The following is a 15,938-nucleotide window of genomic DNA, read 5'->3' as shown; positions in this document are numbered from 1 at the left end:
GTACAGGGGCATTTTCATATTTCGCGCCTTTAAAGTTGCATTCGGATCGGCCATTCGGTCAAGTCCGTGCATCTTCGGATCAAGTTTATCATAGTTTCCATGAATGCGTTCGAAACTTCAAATCGATACAAATGTCAAAAAATATAGGTTATGTTATGTAGTAATTACAAATAATAAAAGTGTTTCATTAATAATGAAGTGAGACTTGTGGACTAAGAAGTACACGTCAATTTTCTTCTGTGCTAATAACATTATGGAATGACTGCTGAGTGACAAATACTATAAATTGGTAATAATATTGTGCGCTTTTAGTCGGCGAAGAGTTAATTGTGTTTAAGGCTTATTTGCGGCATAAAAAAAGGTATGTTATGAATATACAGGATTTGTTTTGAATAAAGTGAACAAAATATTACATGCAAATATTTTTAATTGACATTACATACAATTTAAAAAGGTAAATCCGACCATAACCTCGAAATAATGACAGGTCGGCCCGGCATGTTTATTATACTTTCGATTGATTATTATTTACCAAAGAAACGTTTTGTAGTTTTGTATGTTTATGACTGACATTGTCGGCAGTAATAATTTATACAATAATTACTTAATAATTATTTAACAATCATTACTTATTAATAACTTAATCAAGTAACACATTATTTCCAAAATTAATAACTGATTTTCATTGTTTTTTTTTCACAGATCGATCTTAGATAAATTCACATCAGGAAATGCAGATGGATTTGGTGCATTTCAGCTGGTTCATTTCAACGAACATTATTGGAAAATCGTTATCTCTAGACCTTATCCCAAGACTGGGGATTGATCAGTCTAAAATTAATTCTGAGTCATTCTGATGATATAGGTGTATCCAAAAGATATCTCGAGGTAATTTAACTTGCCTGAATTTTAATCAATAAAATATTTTGACATTTTTTTGTATTTTAGAAAATGTTTTCTCTGGACTTCATCTCAAAATTTGATTTGATCAACCATTAAAATAAATTAGAGACTCGTTGATGATAGGATTGTATCAAAAATTCATCTAGACAAGATAATTTAGCCCAGAATTGTTATTCCATTTTTTTAGGAATTATTCTATTTTCGAAATCGCTATCTCTGGATTTAATTTTCAAACTGGCATTTGATCAGCCTTTAAAATTCATTCTAATTCATTTTTATGCTATAGTGTATCAAAAAGATATCTTGAAGCAATTTAACTTGCCTGAATTTTATTTAATAAAGTCTTTTGCAATTTTTTTATTTTATAGAATGTGTTCTCTGGACCGCATTTCAAAATTTGGTTTGATCAACCACTAAAATAAATTAAAGAGTCGTTGATAATAGGAGTGTAGCAGAAATGAATGCAGAAACGAAATTTTGGGCCAGAATTTTTATTTCAAGTTTTTCAGAAATTTTGCTATCCTTATATATTTTATCAGGTCTAAATGTTAAATTCATACATTACTGGTACCTTATCAGAAAATAAAAATCTTTTAGTGTAATTCAAATCTACTCGGTCTAAAATAGTACAGTATGTCTAGATTTATTTCTTACACAATCTTATCACTAACGAGTCTCTAATTTATTTTAGTGGTTGATCAATCCAAATTTTGAGATGAAGTCCAGAGAAAACATTTTCTAATATATAAAAAAATTTTCTAAATATTTTATTGATTAAAATTCAGGCAAGTGAACTTACCTCGAAATATCTTTTGGATACACATATATCGTAAAAATGAATTAGAATAAATTTTAAAGGCTGATCAAATGCCAGTTTGGAAATCAGATCCAGAGATAGTTATTTCGAAAATAGAATAATTTCTAAACAAAAATGGAATAACAATTCTGGTGTAAATTATCTTGTCTAGATACATTTTTGATACAATCCTATCACCAACGAGTCTCTAATTTACTTTAATGGTTGATCAAATCAAATTTTCCGATGAGTTCCAGAGAAAACATTTTCTAAAATATGAAAAAAATCCCTATATAAATGATTAATTAAAATTCAGGCAAGTTAAATTGCCTCGAGACATCTTTTTGATACATCTTTATCATCAGAATGACTTAGAATTAATTTTAGGCTGATCAATCCCCAGTCTTGGAATAAGGTCTAGAGATAACGGTTTTCCAGTAATGTTCATTGAAATGAGCCAACTGAAATATACCAAATCCATCTGAATTTCCTGATGTGAATTTATCTATAATCGATCTGTGAAAAAAAAAACAATGGAAATCAGTTATTAATTTCAGAAATAATGTGTTACTTATTAAATTTTTAATAAGTAATGATTGTTATATTATTATTAAGTAATTTTTGTTTAAATTATTACTGCCGTACTCTCAGTAATAAACATACAAGATCACAAAACATTTCTGTTCTCAGTCCACAAGTCTCACTTCATTATTAATGAAACACTTTGATTATTTGTAATTACTCCATAACATAACCTATGATAAACTTGCTCCCAAGATGCACCGACTTAAGCGAATGGCCGATCCGAATGCAACTTTAAAGGCGCGAAATATGAAAATGCCCCTGTACCATAACTTCTTCCCTACTGTTGTGCAATTCGGGTAGCAATCAAGTGCTCCATGTATGTAAGCCCCAGCGTGTCCACCCTACACACACACACACACACACACACACACACACACACACACACATTACAACGTTATCATTTCTATATATACAATAAATTATTTACAACTATTTACACAAAGTCTTATATCTAGTTCCTTACCTCTATTTCCGGTGATAGCACAATTTAGGACTTATTAGCAAACGAGTGAGCGAGCGAAAGAAAGCGAGAGTGCAAGCGAGAGAGAGAACATGAGAACGCAAACGCCTCTTAGCCTACTTAACTTTTACATCACCATTACTCACAATCTTTACGCTTCTAATCCAAGTGACTTTCGTATCCTTTTTCTTTTACTTTTTTATACCTCCATTTGCCTTTTTTTTCATGCATTCTTTCATTCTCTCTCATTCGCTCCACTATCACCCTTCAACTCCTTCATCCATTCTTCTCCTAATTCATCCTCCCCTAGAATCTTAACCACATTCTTTTGCCAGCTTCCTTTATCTTCTATTCCTTTCCTACATCCTTCCCATACATGCTCCCATGTTTCCTCCTCCCATTCACATATTCTACACTTTCTGTTCTCTTCTTTTTTCCAATACATCCCCTCCCTTACCTCGTACTTTATTCCCTTCTATCTCCCCGTCTATTCTTTCTTCCTTTCCCCTCCTTTTTAAACCTCATTATCTTTGTCATTTGTGCATATAAGTTCAGCTTTTTCCCAGCAAAGTATTTTTCTAATCTTGGAATTAAGCCCGCCATCCCTTCTTCAACCTCTGCCGCCAACACTATGTCGTCTGCGTATGCCAGTGTATATATCTTTTTCTTCCCTATCCTAACTCCTCCCAACTTTTTCTCCGCATTTCTTCTTCCTTCTTCTTGTCTCTCTAAAAATTTTCGATAATCTCTTCAATAATCCCTATCTTATCCCCTTTTTACCATAACTTTTTCTATTTCGCCTCGGTCTAATGAGTCAAACGCCGCTATCTTCAATATCTCTGACAAAACAGTTACATATACCTAACTCTGGCCATCTCTCTCCCCTCCATACTCGATTACACATTATCCATGCCCATTCCTCTAGTTTCTTCCCTCCATATTTCCATAACTCATTTGGAATCTTATCTATACCAGGTGCCTTTCCATCTATTATTATTCCTCAAGCCTTAACTATTTCTTCCCTTGTTATGTCCTCTTTCTCAAATCTTTCCCTACTATATTTTCCTTCATTTCTAACTTTTCTTTCTACTTCTCCTAGCAAATCTAAAAAATATATCTTCCATTCGACCATTTCGATATTTTGGGTTACTCTTTTTCTTCTTTTTCTTCTTTTTCTTTCTCTATTTACTGCCTTCCATACCTCTTTTTCCGTCCTAGCCTTCTCCGCATCTTCCTCAGACCTTTTATTCTCTTCCTCTTTCTTTTGATAACACAAGTCAGTATACTCTTTCTTTTTTCCTATATTCTCCCCTATTACTTTTTTCCTTTCTCCACTTTCTTAATTCCTTTCTAATCTTCTTTTTTTCTTTTTACAGTCCTCATCCCATTCATTTCTATTCCCTTCTTTACTAATTTTATTTTTGTCATTTCATTTTTGTCATTATTGTTATTACTTTCTTGGCCCTCTAATGTCATTATTAAGGGAAAGTGATCCAAATAATTATAATCACCTACCTCTATTTTCTTGACCTTCAGCCTTATCTCATCACCCACTATCACATAATCAATTACCGTTCCCCTTTCGCCTCCTGATCGTGTATATGCTTCTTTCTCATCTCCTTCTATATATCCGTTTAAGATAAACCATCCCATCTTCTTCAAGCTCTTCAACAACTTTTTTCCTCCCCATTTAGTACCTTATCTTTGGATTTTCTTCCTCTCTCTTCTCCCCATTCCCTTCTTCCTCTGTCTCCTGTTCTCGAATTGAAATCCCCACCTATTATCAGCCTAATCTCTTCGTTATTTTCTCGAATCATTTCGTTCATCTCCTCTGCTTTCTCCTGCATATCGCCGTTCACTTAAACTCCCACTACCTACCATTTCTCTTCTCCCATCTTAACCTCTTCTACTATTAATCCTTCTTTCTGTTTTTTCATCTCTTTGTTATCTTTTCCTGTTATGTATTCATTCTTCCTCTTTGCATTTTGCACTTGCCATTCGTAACTTCTTGGTAACCTTCCCCTTACTCTTTCCCATCCGTTTTCATCTAGCCACGTCAACATAACTTACATTCTTTCCTTCTTTCCTTTCTCGTCTCTTTTTCCTTCTTACTATTTCTTATTTTCCTATCTCCCGTTCCTTCCTCTCCTAGTTTCCCTGCACCTTATTTCTTACTATCTGTTCCCTTTCTTCATGCCAATCCCACCATACTCTGTCTATCTGTACTCTCCCATATTTAACCCATGTTCTTCTTCCCTTTCTTCTTTCCATTTCCGCTATTTCCCTTAAATTATACTGCATCTTACTTTCTTCCATGTCTAATAATCCTCTATTCTCTCCGAGATTCCATATAACATCCTCTTCTTTGTCAAGACTTTTCTTTTATGTTCCCATTTCTTTAATCTTACCAGTACCATTCTCTCCCCTACTCGCTCTTCCCTTCCTACGCTTCTCACTTCCTCTATCTCTACCTTCGCTTCAATCCTTTTTAGTACTTCTTCCACCCCTTTCTTCATCTCCTTCCCCTTTAATCTTATCTCCTTTATCACTATGTTTCTTTTTCTTTCTTTCCTCTCTTTCCTTTCTAGTTTTTTTCTATTTTTTCTCAGTCTTTCGTTTTCTGTATTCTAGCTCTCGCCTCCACCAAAATCCTGGTTCGAGCGTTCTAGTTACTTTATCCTACCTTACATCTCCTCTACCTTTTATTATCATCTTCCTGCTTCTCTAGTTTTTATTCCAATGACTGCATCCTCTTTTCTAACTGTTCACTGACTTTTTCCCAATTCTTTGTTTCTACCTTAGGTCCAGCCATTTACCGCCTTATTTCCTTCTTTAATTCCTCTCCCCTTTTCTCCTGCTTTACATCATAAATCCGCATTATTTCTATCACTACTTCGCGAATTTCCTTTAGTCTTTCCTCTTTCATCGGAACTTCAATTTCCTCTCCGCTTTCTGTCAGTCCCCTTACTATTATCATCCTACTCTACCAAATTCTGCTTTTCCGGCGACGAAATCAACATTTTTTTATATTTCAACCTCGCACCGATATCTTCCTTCTCTTTACTGCCTTGCCTCTCTCCTCTCTTCCTTTTGATAAAAGCCTCAATCGATCCCACGCTTTTTGCTCTCAATCTCTCATCTTTAGTTCAGGCGAATTACACTTTTGAAAAAAGAAAATTGTTAACAGCACTTGAACAATTGGAAATGTTAAAGTGGCTCATAATAAAAGTAAAAAAGAAAAATGCGTGAGCAGGGGTGTTGCGGGGTTGATTTGGGGGAGGTTAACAGGGGAAACAATGGTATTATTATGATTTTTGATGAAAGTTGACGTCAGAGAGAAAAATGTTTTATAGCAAACATATAGATTATAAAAAAATCTACAACTTTTATATCAGTGACTTTTTCACATAACCTCGAAATGTCCGAAAAAATGCGAAAAACCGTGTTTTCATTTTTTTTCGTTTTTAAATTTTCATTTCCGCAAAAATAATTTTTTGTTTGACGAAACTCAATGAGAGTATACCTTTTTAAGCCTTAAATATTCACAAATTTTTTTAGATGGAAAATCATTTGGTTTCCGAGAAAATAATTTGTTTCGGTCCGGAAGAAAAACAGTATAATGAAAATTCGTACCATGAATATCAATTTTAAATGTTGTCAAAAAGACCCACACTAGCGCAGTATTGTTTATTTATTTTTCTTATGTACATTATGTTCTAAACATTCATAGTGTAAAAATCGTATTTTTCGTTATACATCTGAAGCTTCATTATTCGACTTGAATGTTGATAGCGTTAGTGTTAAAAAATAAAGTTTCTGTTCAAATAATAAAATACAGTTTTTTTCGTATTTTTTTCCCTCAAATTGAATGGAGTAATTAGTTTTTAATATATTTCACAATTTAAACAAATTACCAACATTTAGTGAGAAATTGATTGTTGCAAAAGTCACTTTACTAGTTTTTTCCATTTTTGAGTATGTTCTCCAATAGGGACTATATTTTTTTCATTTCATCAGAAAGTATGTGTCAAAAAAAAATGTAGACCTGAAAGAACTCTATACGATGATTTTCTGAATGACAAATTTCATTTGAAAAAAAAGTGTTTCGGACCGCAACAAATGATTATCTCGGAATCCAATTGATTCTTCTATGAAAGTCTATGAAAAAGTCTCTGACATGAAAGTTGTAGATTTTTTTATAATCTATATTTTTTCTATAAAAAACTTTTCTCTCTGACGTCAGCTTTCGTCGAAAATCACAATAACACCATTTCCACCCCTTTTATCCTCCCCCAAATCAACCCCGCCATACCCCTGCTCACACATTTTTCTTTTTTACGTTTATTATGAGCCACTTTACCATTTCCAATTGTTCAAGTACAGTTAACAATTGTTTTGTTTTTTGCCTTAAATTAAGTTAATTCACCTGGACCATTTCTACAGTTTTTTGTACTTCCCCCTTGCCTTCCTTTCTTTTATCTCCTCTTTCGGCGTACTAAACACTTCCTGCTCTAAAACGCTTTTTCCGCGATGATATTCGCTTCGCTAGTCATAAATCCAACTCAAACGCTCTCGCCTTCTATCTTCCCTGCCTCTATCTATCGTCGTGGTCTGGTACCTGTCTCGCCTTTCTCTATCTCTACCCAACCCTGTTACTACCATCGCGATCAACCCAGTCCTCCAACCCTATCACACATCTCCAAACAACCTAACCTCAACTTCCACATAATTCTGTCTCAATCCTCAAAAATATCTACCTCCTCTTTTCAATCTCACAATCCCTCAATTAATCGTTGACATACACATCCTTCTACATACTTCCACAATTCGTCTTTTCCTGTACAAAATTAATATTTTTTGTTGAAACTTCTTTATTTGTTTGATAATTCAAGTATGTTGTTAAAAACACGTCCTTTTCGCTGAATTTTATTGGTTAAAAAATCTTTTTTTTTTGGTTTTAAAATTAATTTTAACATTCTCATCAGAGAAGGTATTAGACTTATGTAAAATTGGACACCCCCACCTCAATTTTTTCAAATGTTCACGTTTTGAGACCCCCTAAATCGGAGAAACAGGATTTTCACGAATGTGTCCGTTCGTCTATTTGCTTATTTATGTGTGTAGATTTTTAGTTTGTTAGCGCGATAACTTTCGAAAGAATTGACAGATCGGTTAGCATTTGGTATACTTTTTTAGTATTCTAAGCTAAATGACAAATTCATTAGCCAGCCACTTTGGATACAAATTTAAAAAGTGAGCGCATTTTAAAAATTGTTTAGACTACTTTTTTCAAGATTCAAATATTCTCTGTGCGGTTATTTGTAGTACTTCAAAATCCAAACTATTTCTCCTTATGACTTTTATGATAAAAAATACCAGAGTAGCACTTGCAAAATAAATAAAAAGCTAAAATTAAAATAATAAGCCGAATAACGTACGATATAAAAAAAAGTCAAGAGATGAAAAATGTTGATTGTTGAATGCCCGACAAGATTATCATATAACGTTGTTTTGACTTTTTTGAGAAATCAAAAATTCAAATTTTGTCGGCATACAAAATAATGAAAAATCAAATATTCTATTTTGCGGTCAAAATATGCAATATAAGACAAATCATGATCCGCCAAAAATTATGCATTAAAAAATGATTTACAAATTTGTTATTGGTCACTTTTTGATCGTGCGCGCAGTTTTTATTTTATTTACAAATAAAAACATTTGAAATAAAAAAATAAAATTTGTTTGCTACAATTATTCCCCACTCACCACCCTTATTTTCGTTAATCCCCGTTCACTCATTTCCCTAATTCCTTTCTGCTTATTTTCCATCACTTCCCCTCCTCTTATATTCCATCACTTCCCGTACTTCCCCTCCCTCATTTTCCAGCACTTATCCTACTTCTCCTTTTTCATTTCCCCTCACTTTTTCCACTTTTCCTCCACTTATTTGCCCCCACTTCCCATACTTTCTCCTCACCTCCCCGCACTTTCACTGCTCATAATTCTTTCATTTTCCCCTCTCTTTCTCTCTTGTCATAGGTTACGAAACTCTAAAAAGTATCTAAAAGTAATTATTTAAAATAAATCTCTTATATTAGCAGCGAATTGTACATTACCGACAGTAGGCAACCCTCCAAAACCATGGAGGGTTATCTACTGTCGGTAAAGTACTATTCGCTGATGATATAGCACACTCATTTTAAATAATTATGTGTAAAATGTGAAAAAATTATTTTCCATCTGGTCTGATTTGAAGATTCCTAACTTGATCAATATTGTGGATTTTCTGTCTCCATGATTTTGGAGGGTTATCTACTGTCAGTAAAGTACCATTCGCTGATGATATAATCGATTCATTTTGATTAGTTACATGTACCATTCACACCTAGCTAAAAATTAGACTCATTTTCTTGAATTAAGGTTCTTATTCTGATCTCTTTAATAGCTCTATTAAAAAGCTCCAGACCGGAAATCAAAAGTTCTGTAGGTCGATTCCCAGTGGAACGAAAACAGAAAGATCTTCTTTGTAAGAAAAAATTTCATCTCTAAAAGTTATTCTATTGATTTATGCTTACAGGGCTGAGTTTAGAGTCAGGCAGAGAATCTACATCCCCAAAACGTTCTAGAAGTAGATCTGGATTTAACTCGGAACCATCTGTCCAAGGACCTTCATACGCACATGGACTACGAAGACAATCACCAGAACACATAAGTCCATTGGGAAAAGAAGGAGAAGCAGGACCCACAAATGCACAAGGACTACGAATAAATATAGGGCATCCCTCAGAACCACAAAGACCAAGACAAGGATTACCTTCTCCTCCAATGGGAAGGCATGTAGCTCCAGCTCCACATTTAGCCCTCGTTCTAACTCCAGTTAAAGCTCCAGCTCCAACTCCAACTCCAGTTCGAGCTCCAGCTCCAGCTCTAACTCCAGCTCCAGCTCTAGTTCGAGCTCCACCTCCAACTCTAACTCCAGCTCGAGTTCCAGGTCCTCCATCTCCACATTCTTCAATTGGCTCTAGCGATGACGTTAATGATTATTATGACTTGATGCAATCCTCAACTTCTGCTTCTAGTCGGTACAGTTCAGAAGTTGATAAAGATTTCGGAATGGGGTAATATAAATTGTTAATAAATTTGATCAAATTCAATTACCAATTACACGAAGGACCATCTACCTCGGTGAAAGTATAATGTCCGTGGACGTACGTTCTTTGAAACAGCACGTCCATACTCAAAGGAGAACAAAAATATGTTTAATTTGAAATTGTATTATTATTCGAAAACATAATTTTTAATAAACACGCTGTTTAATGTCAATTTTTCATGTTTATTAACAACATTTCATGTTTTAGAAGCAGGTCGTTTAAATCGAGGAAACAAATTTCCGATTATTTGCCGGTTCGAAAATATCTTTCATGATCATTGAAATAAAAAAATTCAAACTAAACATTTTAAGCTGCATATTTTTTTATTTTAACATAAACCGTTTAAAAATCCACAACCAATTTTTCGATTAAAAAATTTTCGACACATTATTTAAACGGTCTAAATGATTTAAGAAATTATTAATTCTAGTTACTAAGATGTTTGACAAAATGTTTACTTTCCTTATTCTAATATTTTTATGGAAATGCAATTTTTTACGGGTTTGGAAATGTTGTCTGTTTTCATAAATGTTGATAAATAAAAACCGTTTATTCATAAATCCTATTAATTTAATGTTGTCTAACTGCTAAAAATATCATACATTTTTGTAATTTTTAATTTACGAAGTAAAATTTAAAGAGGTAACCATAAACATTTTAAAATTAAACCCTCTGGAATAAAACAGTTTTTAATTAAAAAGTGTTTCAATTTTGGTATTTAAAATAAAAAAGACTACAGTAAAACTCTTAAATAGCGCCGATTTTAGGGTTCACAGTGGGTGGAAGCTAACTTATTGTAGCCCGCTGCGCTTTCGTTTGTTCATGCTTGAGTGCTCGTCTTAGTGACAACCGCATACCTCGCGCACGCCGCGCAGCTCTTCTCACACCTACCTACGGCACGGCATCAATTCTTGGAAGGGCTATAGAACAGAGAGGGCTTCTGAAGGGTTTATCTGTATTTTTAGTTTTATTTTCATTGGAATTGGAATGGAAGCTTCTAATGTCTTCCCTAAGGGTTTACATTTTTCTTGCATATTCTTTTCTAATCCTTTACACACCCCCACAACTTACTTGGTGGTAGGAGGGAGACTTACAGTTTAAGGTGAGTTCCGAATCACCAAGAGCAACAGCTTAAATATGTAGGGAACCTTTTTCTCTAGAGGTACCGGACCCACGACTCTTTAGAGATGAACAACTCCTTGCTAGATAAGTGTTCACCGCATGGGATGCCGAGGCTCTTCCAAAGTGCGAGGCGGGAATCGAACCCGCAAGCCGACGGAGTGGTTCCAAAGCCTACTCTTTAGCCCTCACGACCATCGTCCCACTTTTATTTTAGTTGAAAACTAATTTCTTTATTTATCTTCCTTAGTTGAAGATTGACTGATTTTGGTGGGACGACTAAAAATACCGAAACATTAATTTCTTTACTTATCGATTTTATGTGCATATGTATGTATGCATGCATTTATGTATGTATGAATGTATGTATGCATGTATGTATGTGTGTCTATCTGTCTGTGAAATTAAAAAATCTCTGTACGAATGTGCATAGTGTTCAAAAAGGCGAATAATTTATCATAATGAATTTTCTTGACAAAACCAAAAATCACAAGAGTTATATCATTTATAAAATTAAAAAAAAAGAAAATGAACATTTTATGCGAAATAGTAGTATACTTATGAGAGTTCGAAAACAGCTACGTAGTTCCAGTAACTACCGACAGATGGAGATACCATTCAGTTCACAGACAGTCGGTAACTGCTAGGTCGGCAAGGTAGATCACTATCACGTATTTATGACCAAGCCGACACTGTTTACCAGCTCTGTAGTTCAAGTTGTCGCTGAAGATGGCGCTACCGGTCAGATGGCTTCGAGAAACATCGACCCAATATATAGATAAAATGCTTATTTATCTAGTGCTAATGGAAAAGAGATCGCGTGCAAAATTTGGTAATGCATCCCAACGATGTGTGCGTCACCAGCGCTGAAATTTAATTACAACCCATCGTTCTCTTCAATATCCATGGTGTTTTTGAAGCAAAATTCCATTACCGAAGTGCCGAAGTTCGCTCTAGAGCGAGTTTCTTAACAATGCTGAATGCGTAATTTAAAAAACAACCCATCGTTGAGAGAAGTTTAAACACAACAGCAGGGGAGAGGCCATTGAACAGGGGCATTTTCATATTTCGCGCCCTCAAAGTTGCATTCGGGTCGGTGGAACGCACCCATCGTTGCGTTCGAAACTTCAAATGTGGACTGAGAAGTAAACGTCAATTTTGGTCTACGCCAATAACATTATGGAATGGCTGCTGAGTGACAAATACTATGAAATAGTAAAAATATTCTGCGCTTTCAGTGGGCGAAGAGTGAATTGTGTTTAACGCTTATTGTCGGCAAAAAAATGTATGTTATGAATAGACAGGATATGTTTAAAATAAAGTGAATAAAATATCACATGCGTAAACTGTAAATTGGCATTACCTACATTTACTTACAGCGATTAGGGTGAACAGGTGAATCTGAACAGAACCTCGGAATAATGACAGATCGGCCCGGCATGTTATTATACTCTCGATTGATTATTCTTTACCAAAGAAATGTTTTTTAGTTTTGATTGTTTATTACTGACAGTGCCGACAGTAATAATTTAAATAATAATTACTTATTAACAATTTAACAATTACTACTTATTAATCATTTTAATAAGTAAAACATTTCTGAATTTAATAATTGATTACCTTTGTTTTTTTTCACAGATCGATCATAGACGAAATACACATAAGGAAATGAAGATGGAGTTGGTGCATTTCAGCTTGGTGCATTGCAATCAACATTATTGAAAAATTGTTATCTCTGGACCTTATACCAAGACTGGGGATTGATCAGCCTAAAATTAATTATCTGAGTCATTTTGATGGTATAGGCCTTTGAAAAAGACACCTCGAAGCTATTTAACTTGCCCGAATTTTAATTAATAATGTTTTCAGGAATTTTTTATTTTAGAAAATGTTTTCTCTGCACCTCATCTCAAAATTTGGTTTGATCAACCACTAAAATGAATTAAAAACTCGTTGGTGATAGGATTGTATCAGTCCGCGAGAATAGGAACTAGAAGCCAACACGAGCCACAGGTATGCTCAGGGATGAGGACGAGGCCCATGCGAGCAGCGTGGCCAACTTTTTGTTGAGGTTCGAAGAGGGCACGGCCGCCTCTTTTCTCACAGACGAGGAGTTGTTAGTGGCTGTGCCCTTCCTTTTAAAGGACATTACGTGGCACAGGTTTCGTCAGAACAGATCAAGATAGAACACGTGGGGCCAGTGCATGCGGTATTTTTAGGCCCGCTTTGGGGATACTTTCTACCAAGAAAGGTTGGAAGAAACAAATTCTCTCACGCAGGCAAGGTCAGCATAAACCGGTAGCATACTACCTCACCTGTATGTACGAACTCTACCAGCTCTCGACTAGGTCGAAGGATCTCGAGATCCAAATGAATAGGGTATACGCAAATCTTAGATCCGATTTTAGAAGGGCCATCAGGCGTTACAAATTTACCGACTATATCGACATCCACGTTAAGTGAGGATCTGGCTCCACCGCCCCCAGAAAAATCCCTTATCCCTGAATATGCGTACAAAATTAAGGGTCCTCCGGCTAAAAAGAGCAGTTCTACGGCCGCTATCTTCATGCGTAAACAACAGGTGACATCCTTAGCCCAAAAAGGTTAACAAGAGGATTTGTATGTAAAAAGCAAGGACCGTAAGTCATGGTAGACGTTTTAGAACCTCCAGTTTACGAGTTAAGGACGAAAGACGGACTGTGCTACTGTGGAAGTAAACAGACCGTGGTCTTCTGTTTCATCATTCTCGCCGCATCCGTTTTCTTTCATATACGAGTACCCGAAAATCAAGACAAGTAGCTTGGCCAGTAGGAAGGCACCCTAAAAACATGGATGCTCCAGGTGTAAAAGTAGGTCTGCGGGGAGCTAGAAGCAAGAGCGACGCAGATCCGGAGAGCCCCGGCAGAGGAATCGCAGGTAACCCAAGAGGGAGTTATTTTTTTCTTATGTTCTTTTAAAATACTTTGATGCACGACACTCGGTTTTTTTGATCAAATGGCTGAATCGTGGGTACAAGCTGGGAGGACTGTCGAAGGAGCTGTAGGTCGGCCACGCCGCGAGTAAGCTGGACCGGTGGGCTTCGGCTAGGCCCAGGGGAGTTGTAACGAAGTTCCAGAAAATTATTATCTAAAATAATAAAAGTCGGCTGTGTACTCACCGAAGCCACACCTGGTCGCTCGAATTAAAAGCCACTTCGACACACGATAGTAAAGAGTACGGACTTACCATTTAGCCATGATCAAGGTCTAGATTTAGGAATCCTGTCAACAATAATTTAAGTAAGCCAGGATTGTTATAACCTTAGCAAACTTCTGAAATTTTTCGTGTGACACCAATACTTAGGTGTAGAACTTCTATCCTTATATAATACTCGCATTAATGAGCGTCACATTCACAGCAGCACAATCTTAATTAGTTTTAGTCCAGCAGGTTTGTTTTTGTCTGTAAAACAAACCACAAAATAGCTCGGGTCGGGGCTGGGATGCGACAAGGTATGAGCTTAAAACCAGCTGTCAATACGGAAAGGATGACAGGTGGTTAACATTGGTTAAATTTCAGTGAAGTCAGTCGTCGTCAAACACCGTAACAGGAAGGGCCGGTCAACACCAGCGAGTTGCAGCAGCCCGCGCAAGTACGAGAGGCAGCGCCAATCAGATACCATCAAGGTTGCCGACCATGTTCAACGCACAGAGGGGACTGCCGAAAGCACCTGTCGGGCCATCAGGCAACACCCTATAAACTCTGCATGGCCACGAGGGTAACCGACCATCTTTTCACTGGTAGCCATGGGACCAATAGCAACCTCAGTAGCCCGTCGGACAGAGCCAATCGACAGGGCGGTGACTGGTACGAAGGCACGCGTTGGCGGAGGAACCAGATTGGACACGTCCCGTTGTAACCAACCAATCGAAGAAGCCGTCGGAAAAGTCTTAAAGCTAAAGGATGGACGACAGAGAAGACTGAATATTTAGACACTTCAAATCGTGGCTTGACGGCTCCCGGAGCTCCCGGAAGGTTTAAAAAGTGATGACGAGGTAGTCCGGAGTTAAAAAAAATTACAATGTATAAACAGGAGAAAAAGGATTTAGCTATCTGGTTGCAAGGTATGTGGTGAACTCACTAAGTTCTTTCCGCGAGTGTTTCCCAGCCGCGATCTTCTAGTCACTGCGTGGTACAACCACGTTCTACCACGTGGCCACGTAGTGTTGTTTCTCTGAAAGGGTAATTGGTGCAGCGGGAGACCCCCGCGACACCGCAAAGTCAGGGTTCGTCCGACTCTGGGTATGACCTCAGAGAACCGAGGAGGGCCACCATAATGTAGATCAAGAGAAACGTGTGCGTGTGCATACGGGTGAGAAGTGCTGAAATGTGACAGTATGCACGCGGGGGTGTCAAGCAACCATATTGGGCTGGCTGCTGGTCAAAAATTGTAACGACCGAACGATTCTGTCCGTGTGTCTCAGTGATGTGATTTTTTTAATTAATTGTGATGAAGATAGTCATTTTTGTTTAGTGCCTTAACCGTTAGTCGCTAATTGACCGCGAAAGACGGTACTTTCTTTCAATCGAACGATCCCATCCCTCCGTCCTGTCTCATATAGGCTAGAAGTGTGAAGTTCCGGGCGACATGCCAAGTTTTGGATATTACCGGTGCCAGCGAGGCTTGTATTGGGACCACCCTATCTGGCGCCTATAAACTAAATTATCGGACTTCCTGGGTAGTTCGTGAGTCGGAAGAGCGTGTCTCACGAACTCGGTGATTTCGAATTGACGAACGAGCTAGGCCAGATCAGACGTTGGGAAAAATTGAAAAACTCGATTATAATATATATATATACTTCTTATGGATGGACACTATAATTGTAAAAATCCAGTAGGTTTCCATGTAGGTTTCCTTTGACTGACTCGTCGCTTCTTGCTCTTT

General features: G+C 36.7%; 1 protein-coding gene across 1 annotated transcript; it reads left to right on the top strand.

The window, feature by feature from the left end:
• Positions 1 to 5,985: 5,985 nt before the first annotated feature.
• LOC117178406 (skin secretory protein xP2-like) lies at positions 5,986 to 9,866 on the top strand. The gene is made up of 2 exons (XM_033369833.1): positions 5,986 to 6,043; positions 9,322 to 9,866. Exons 1-2 carry the CDS (start codon positions 5,986 to 5,988, stop codon positions 9,864 to 9,866), a joined length of 603 nt encoding a protein of 200 aa, XP_033225724.1.
• Positions 9,867 to 15,938: the final 6,072 nt, after the last annotated feature.

Source organism: Belonocnema kinseyi, chromosome 8 (genome assembly GCF_010883055.1).
Source record: "Belonocnema kinseyi isolate 2016_QV_RU_SX_M_011 chromosome 8, B_treatae_v1, whole genome shotgun sequence".
Lineage (NCBI taxonomy): Eukaryota > Metazoa > Arthropoda > Insecta > Hymenoptera > Cynipidae > Belonocnema > Belonocnema kinseyi.
Note: the sequence above shows the minus strand (reverse complement) of the source record. Positions and strands in the feature narration are given on the sequence as shown.

Coding starts and splice junctions, on each gene's coding strand:
- LOC117178406 (XM_033369833.1), top strand. CDS start 5,986: ATGCGTGAGCAGGGGTGTTGCGGGGTTGATTTGGGGGAGGTTAACAGG. Junction 6,044..9,321: donor GGTTAACAGGGGAAACAATG/GTATTATTATGA, acceptor TTATGCTTACAG/GGCTGAGTTTAGAGTCAGGC.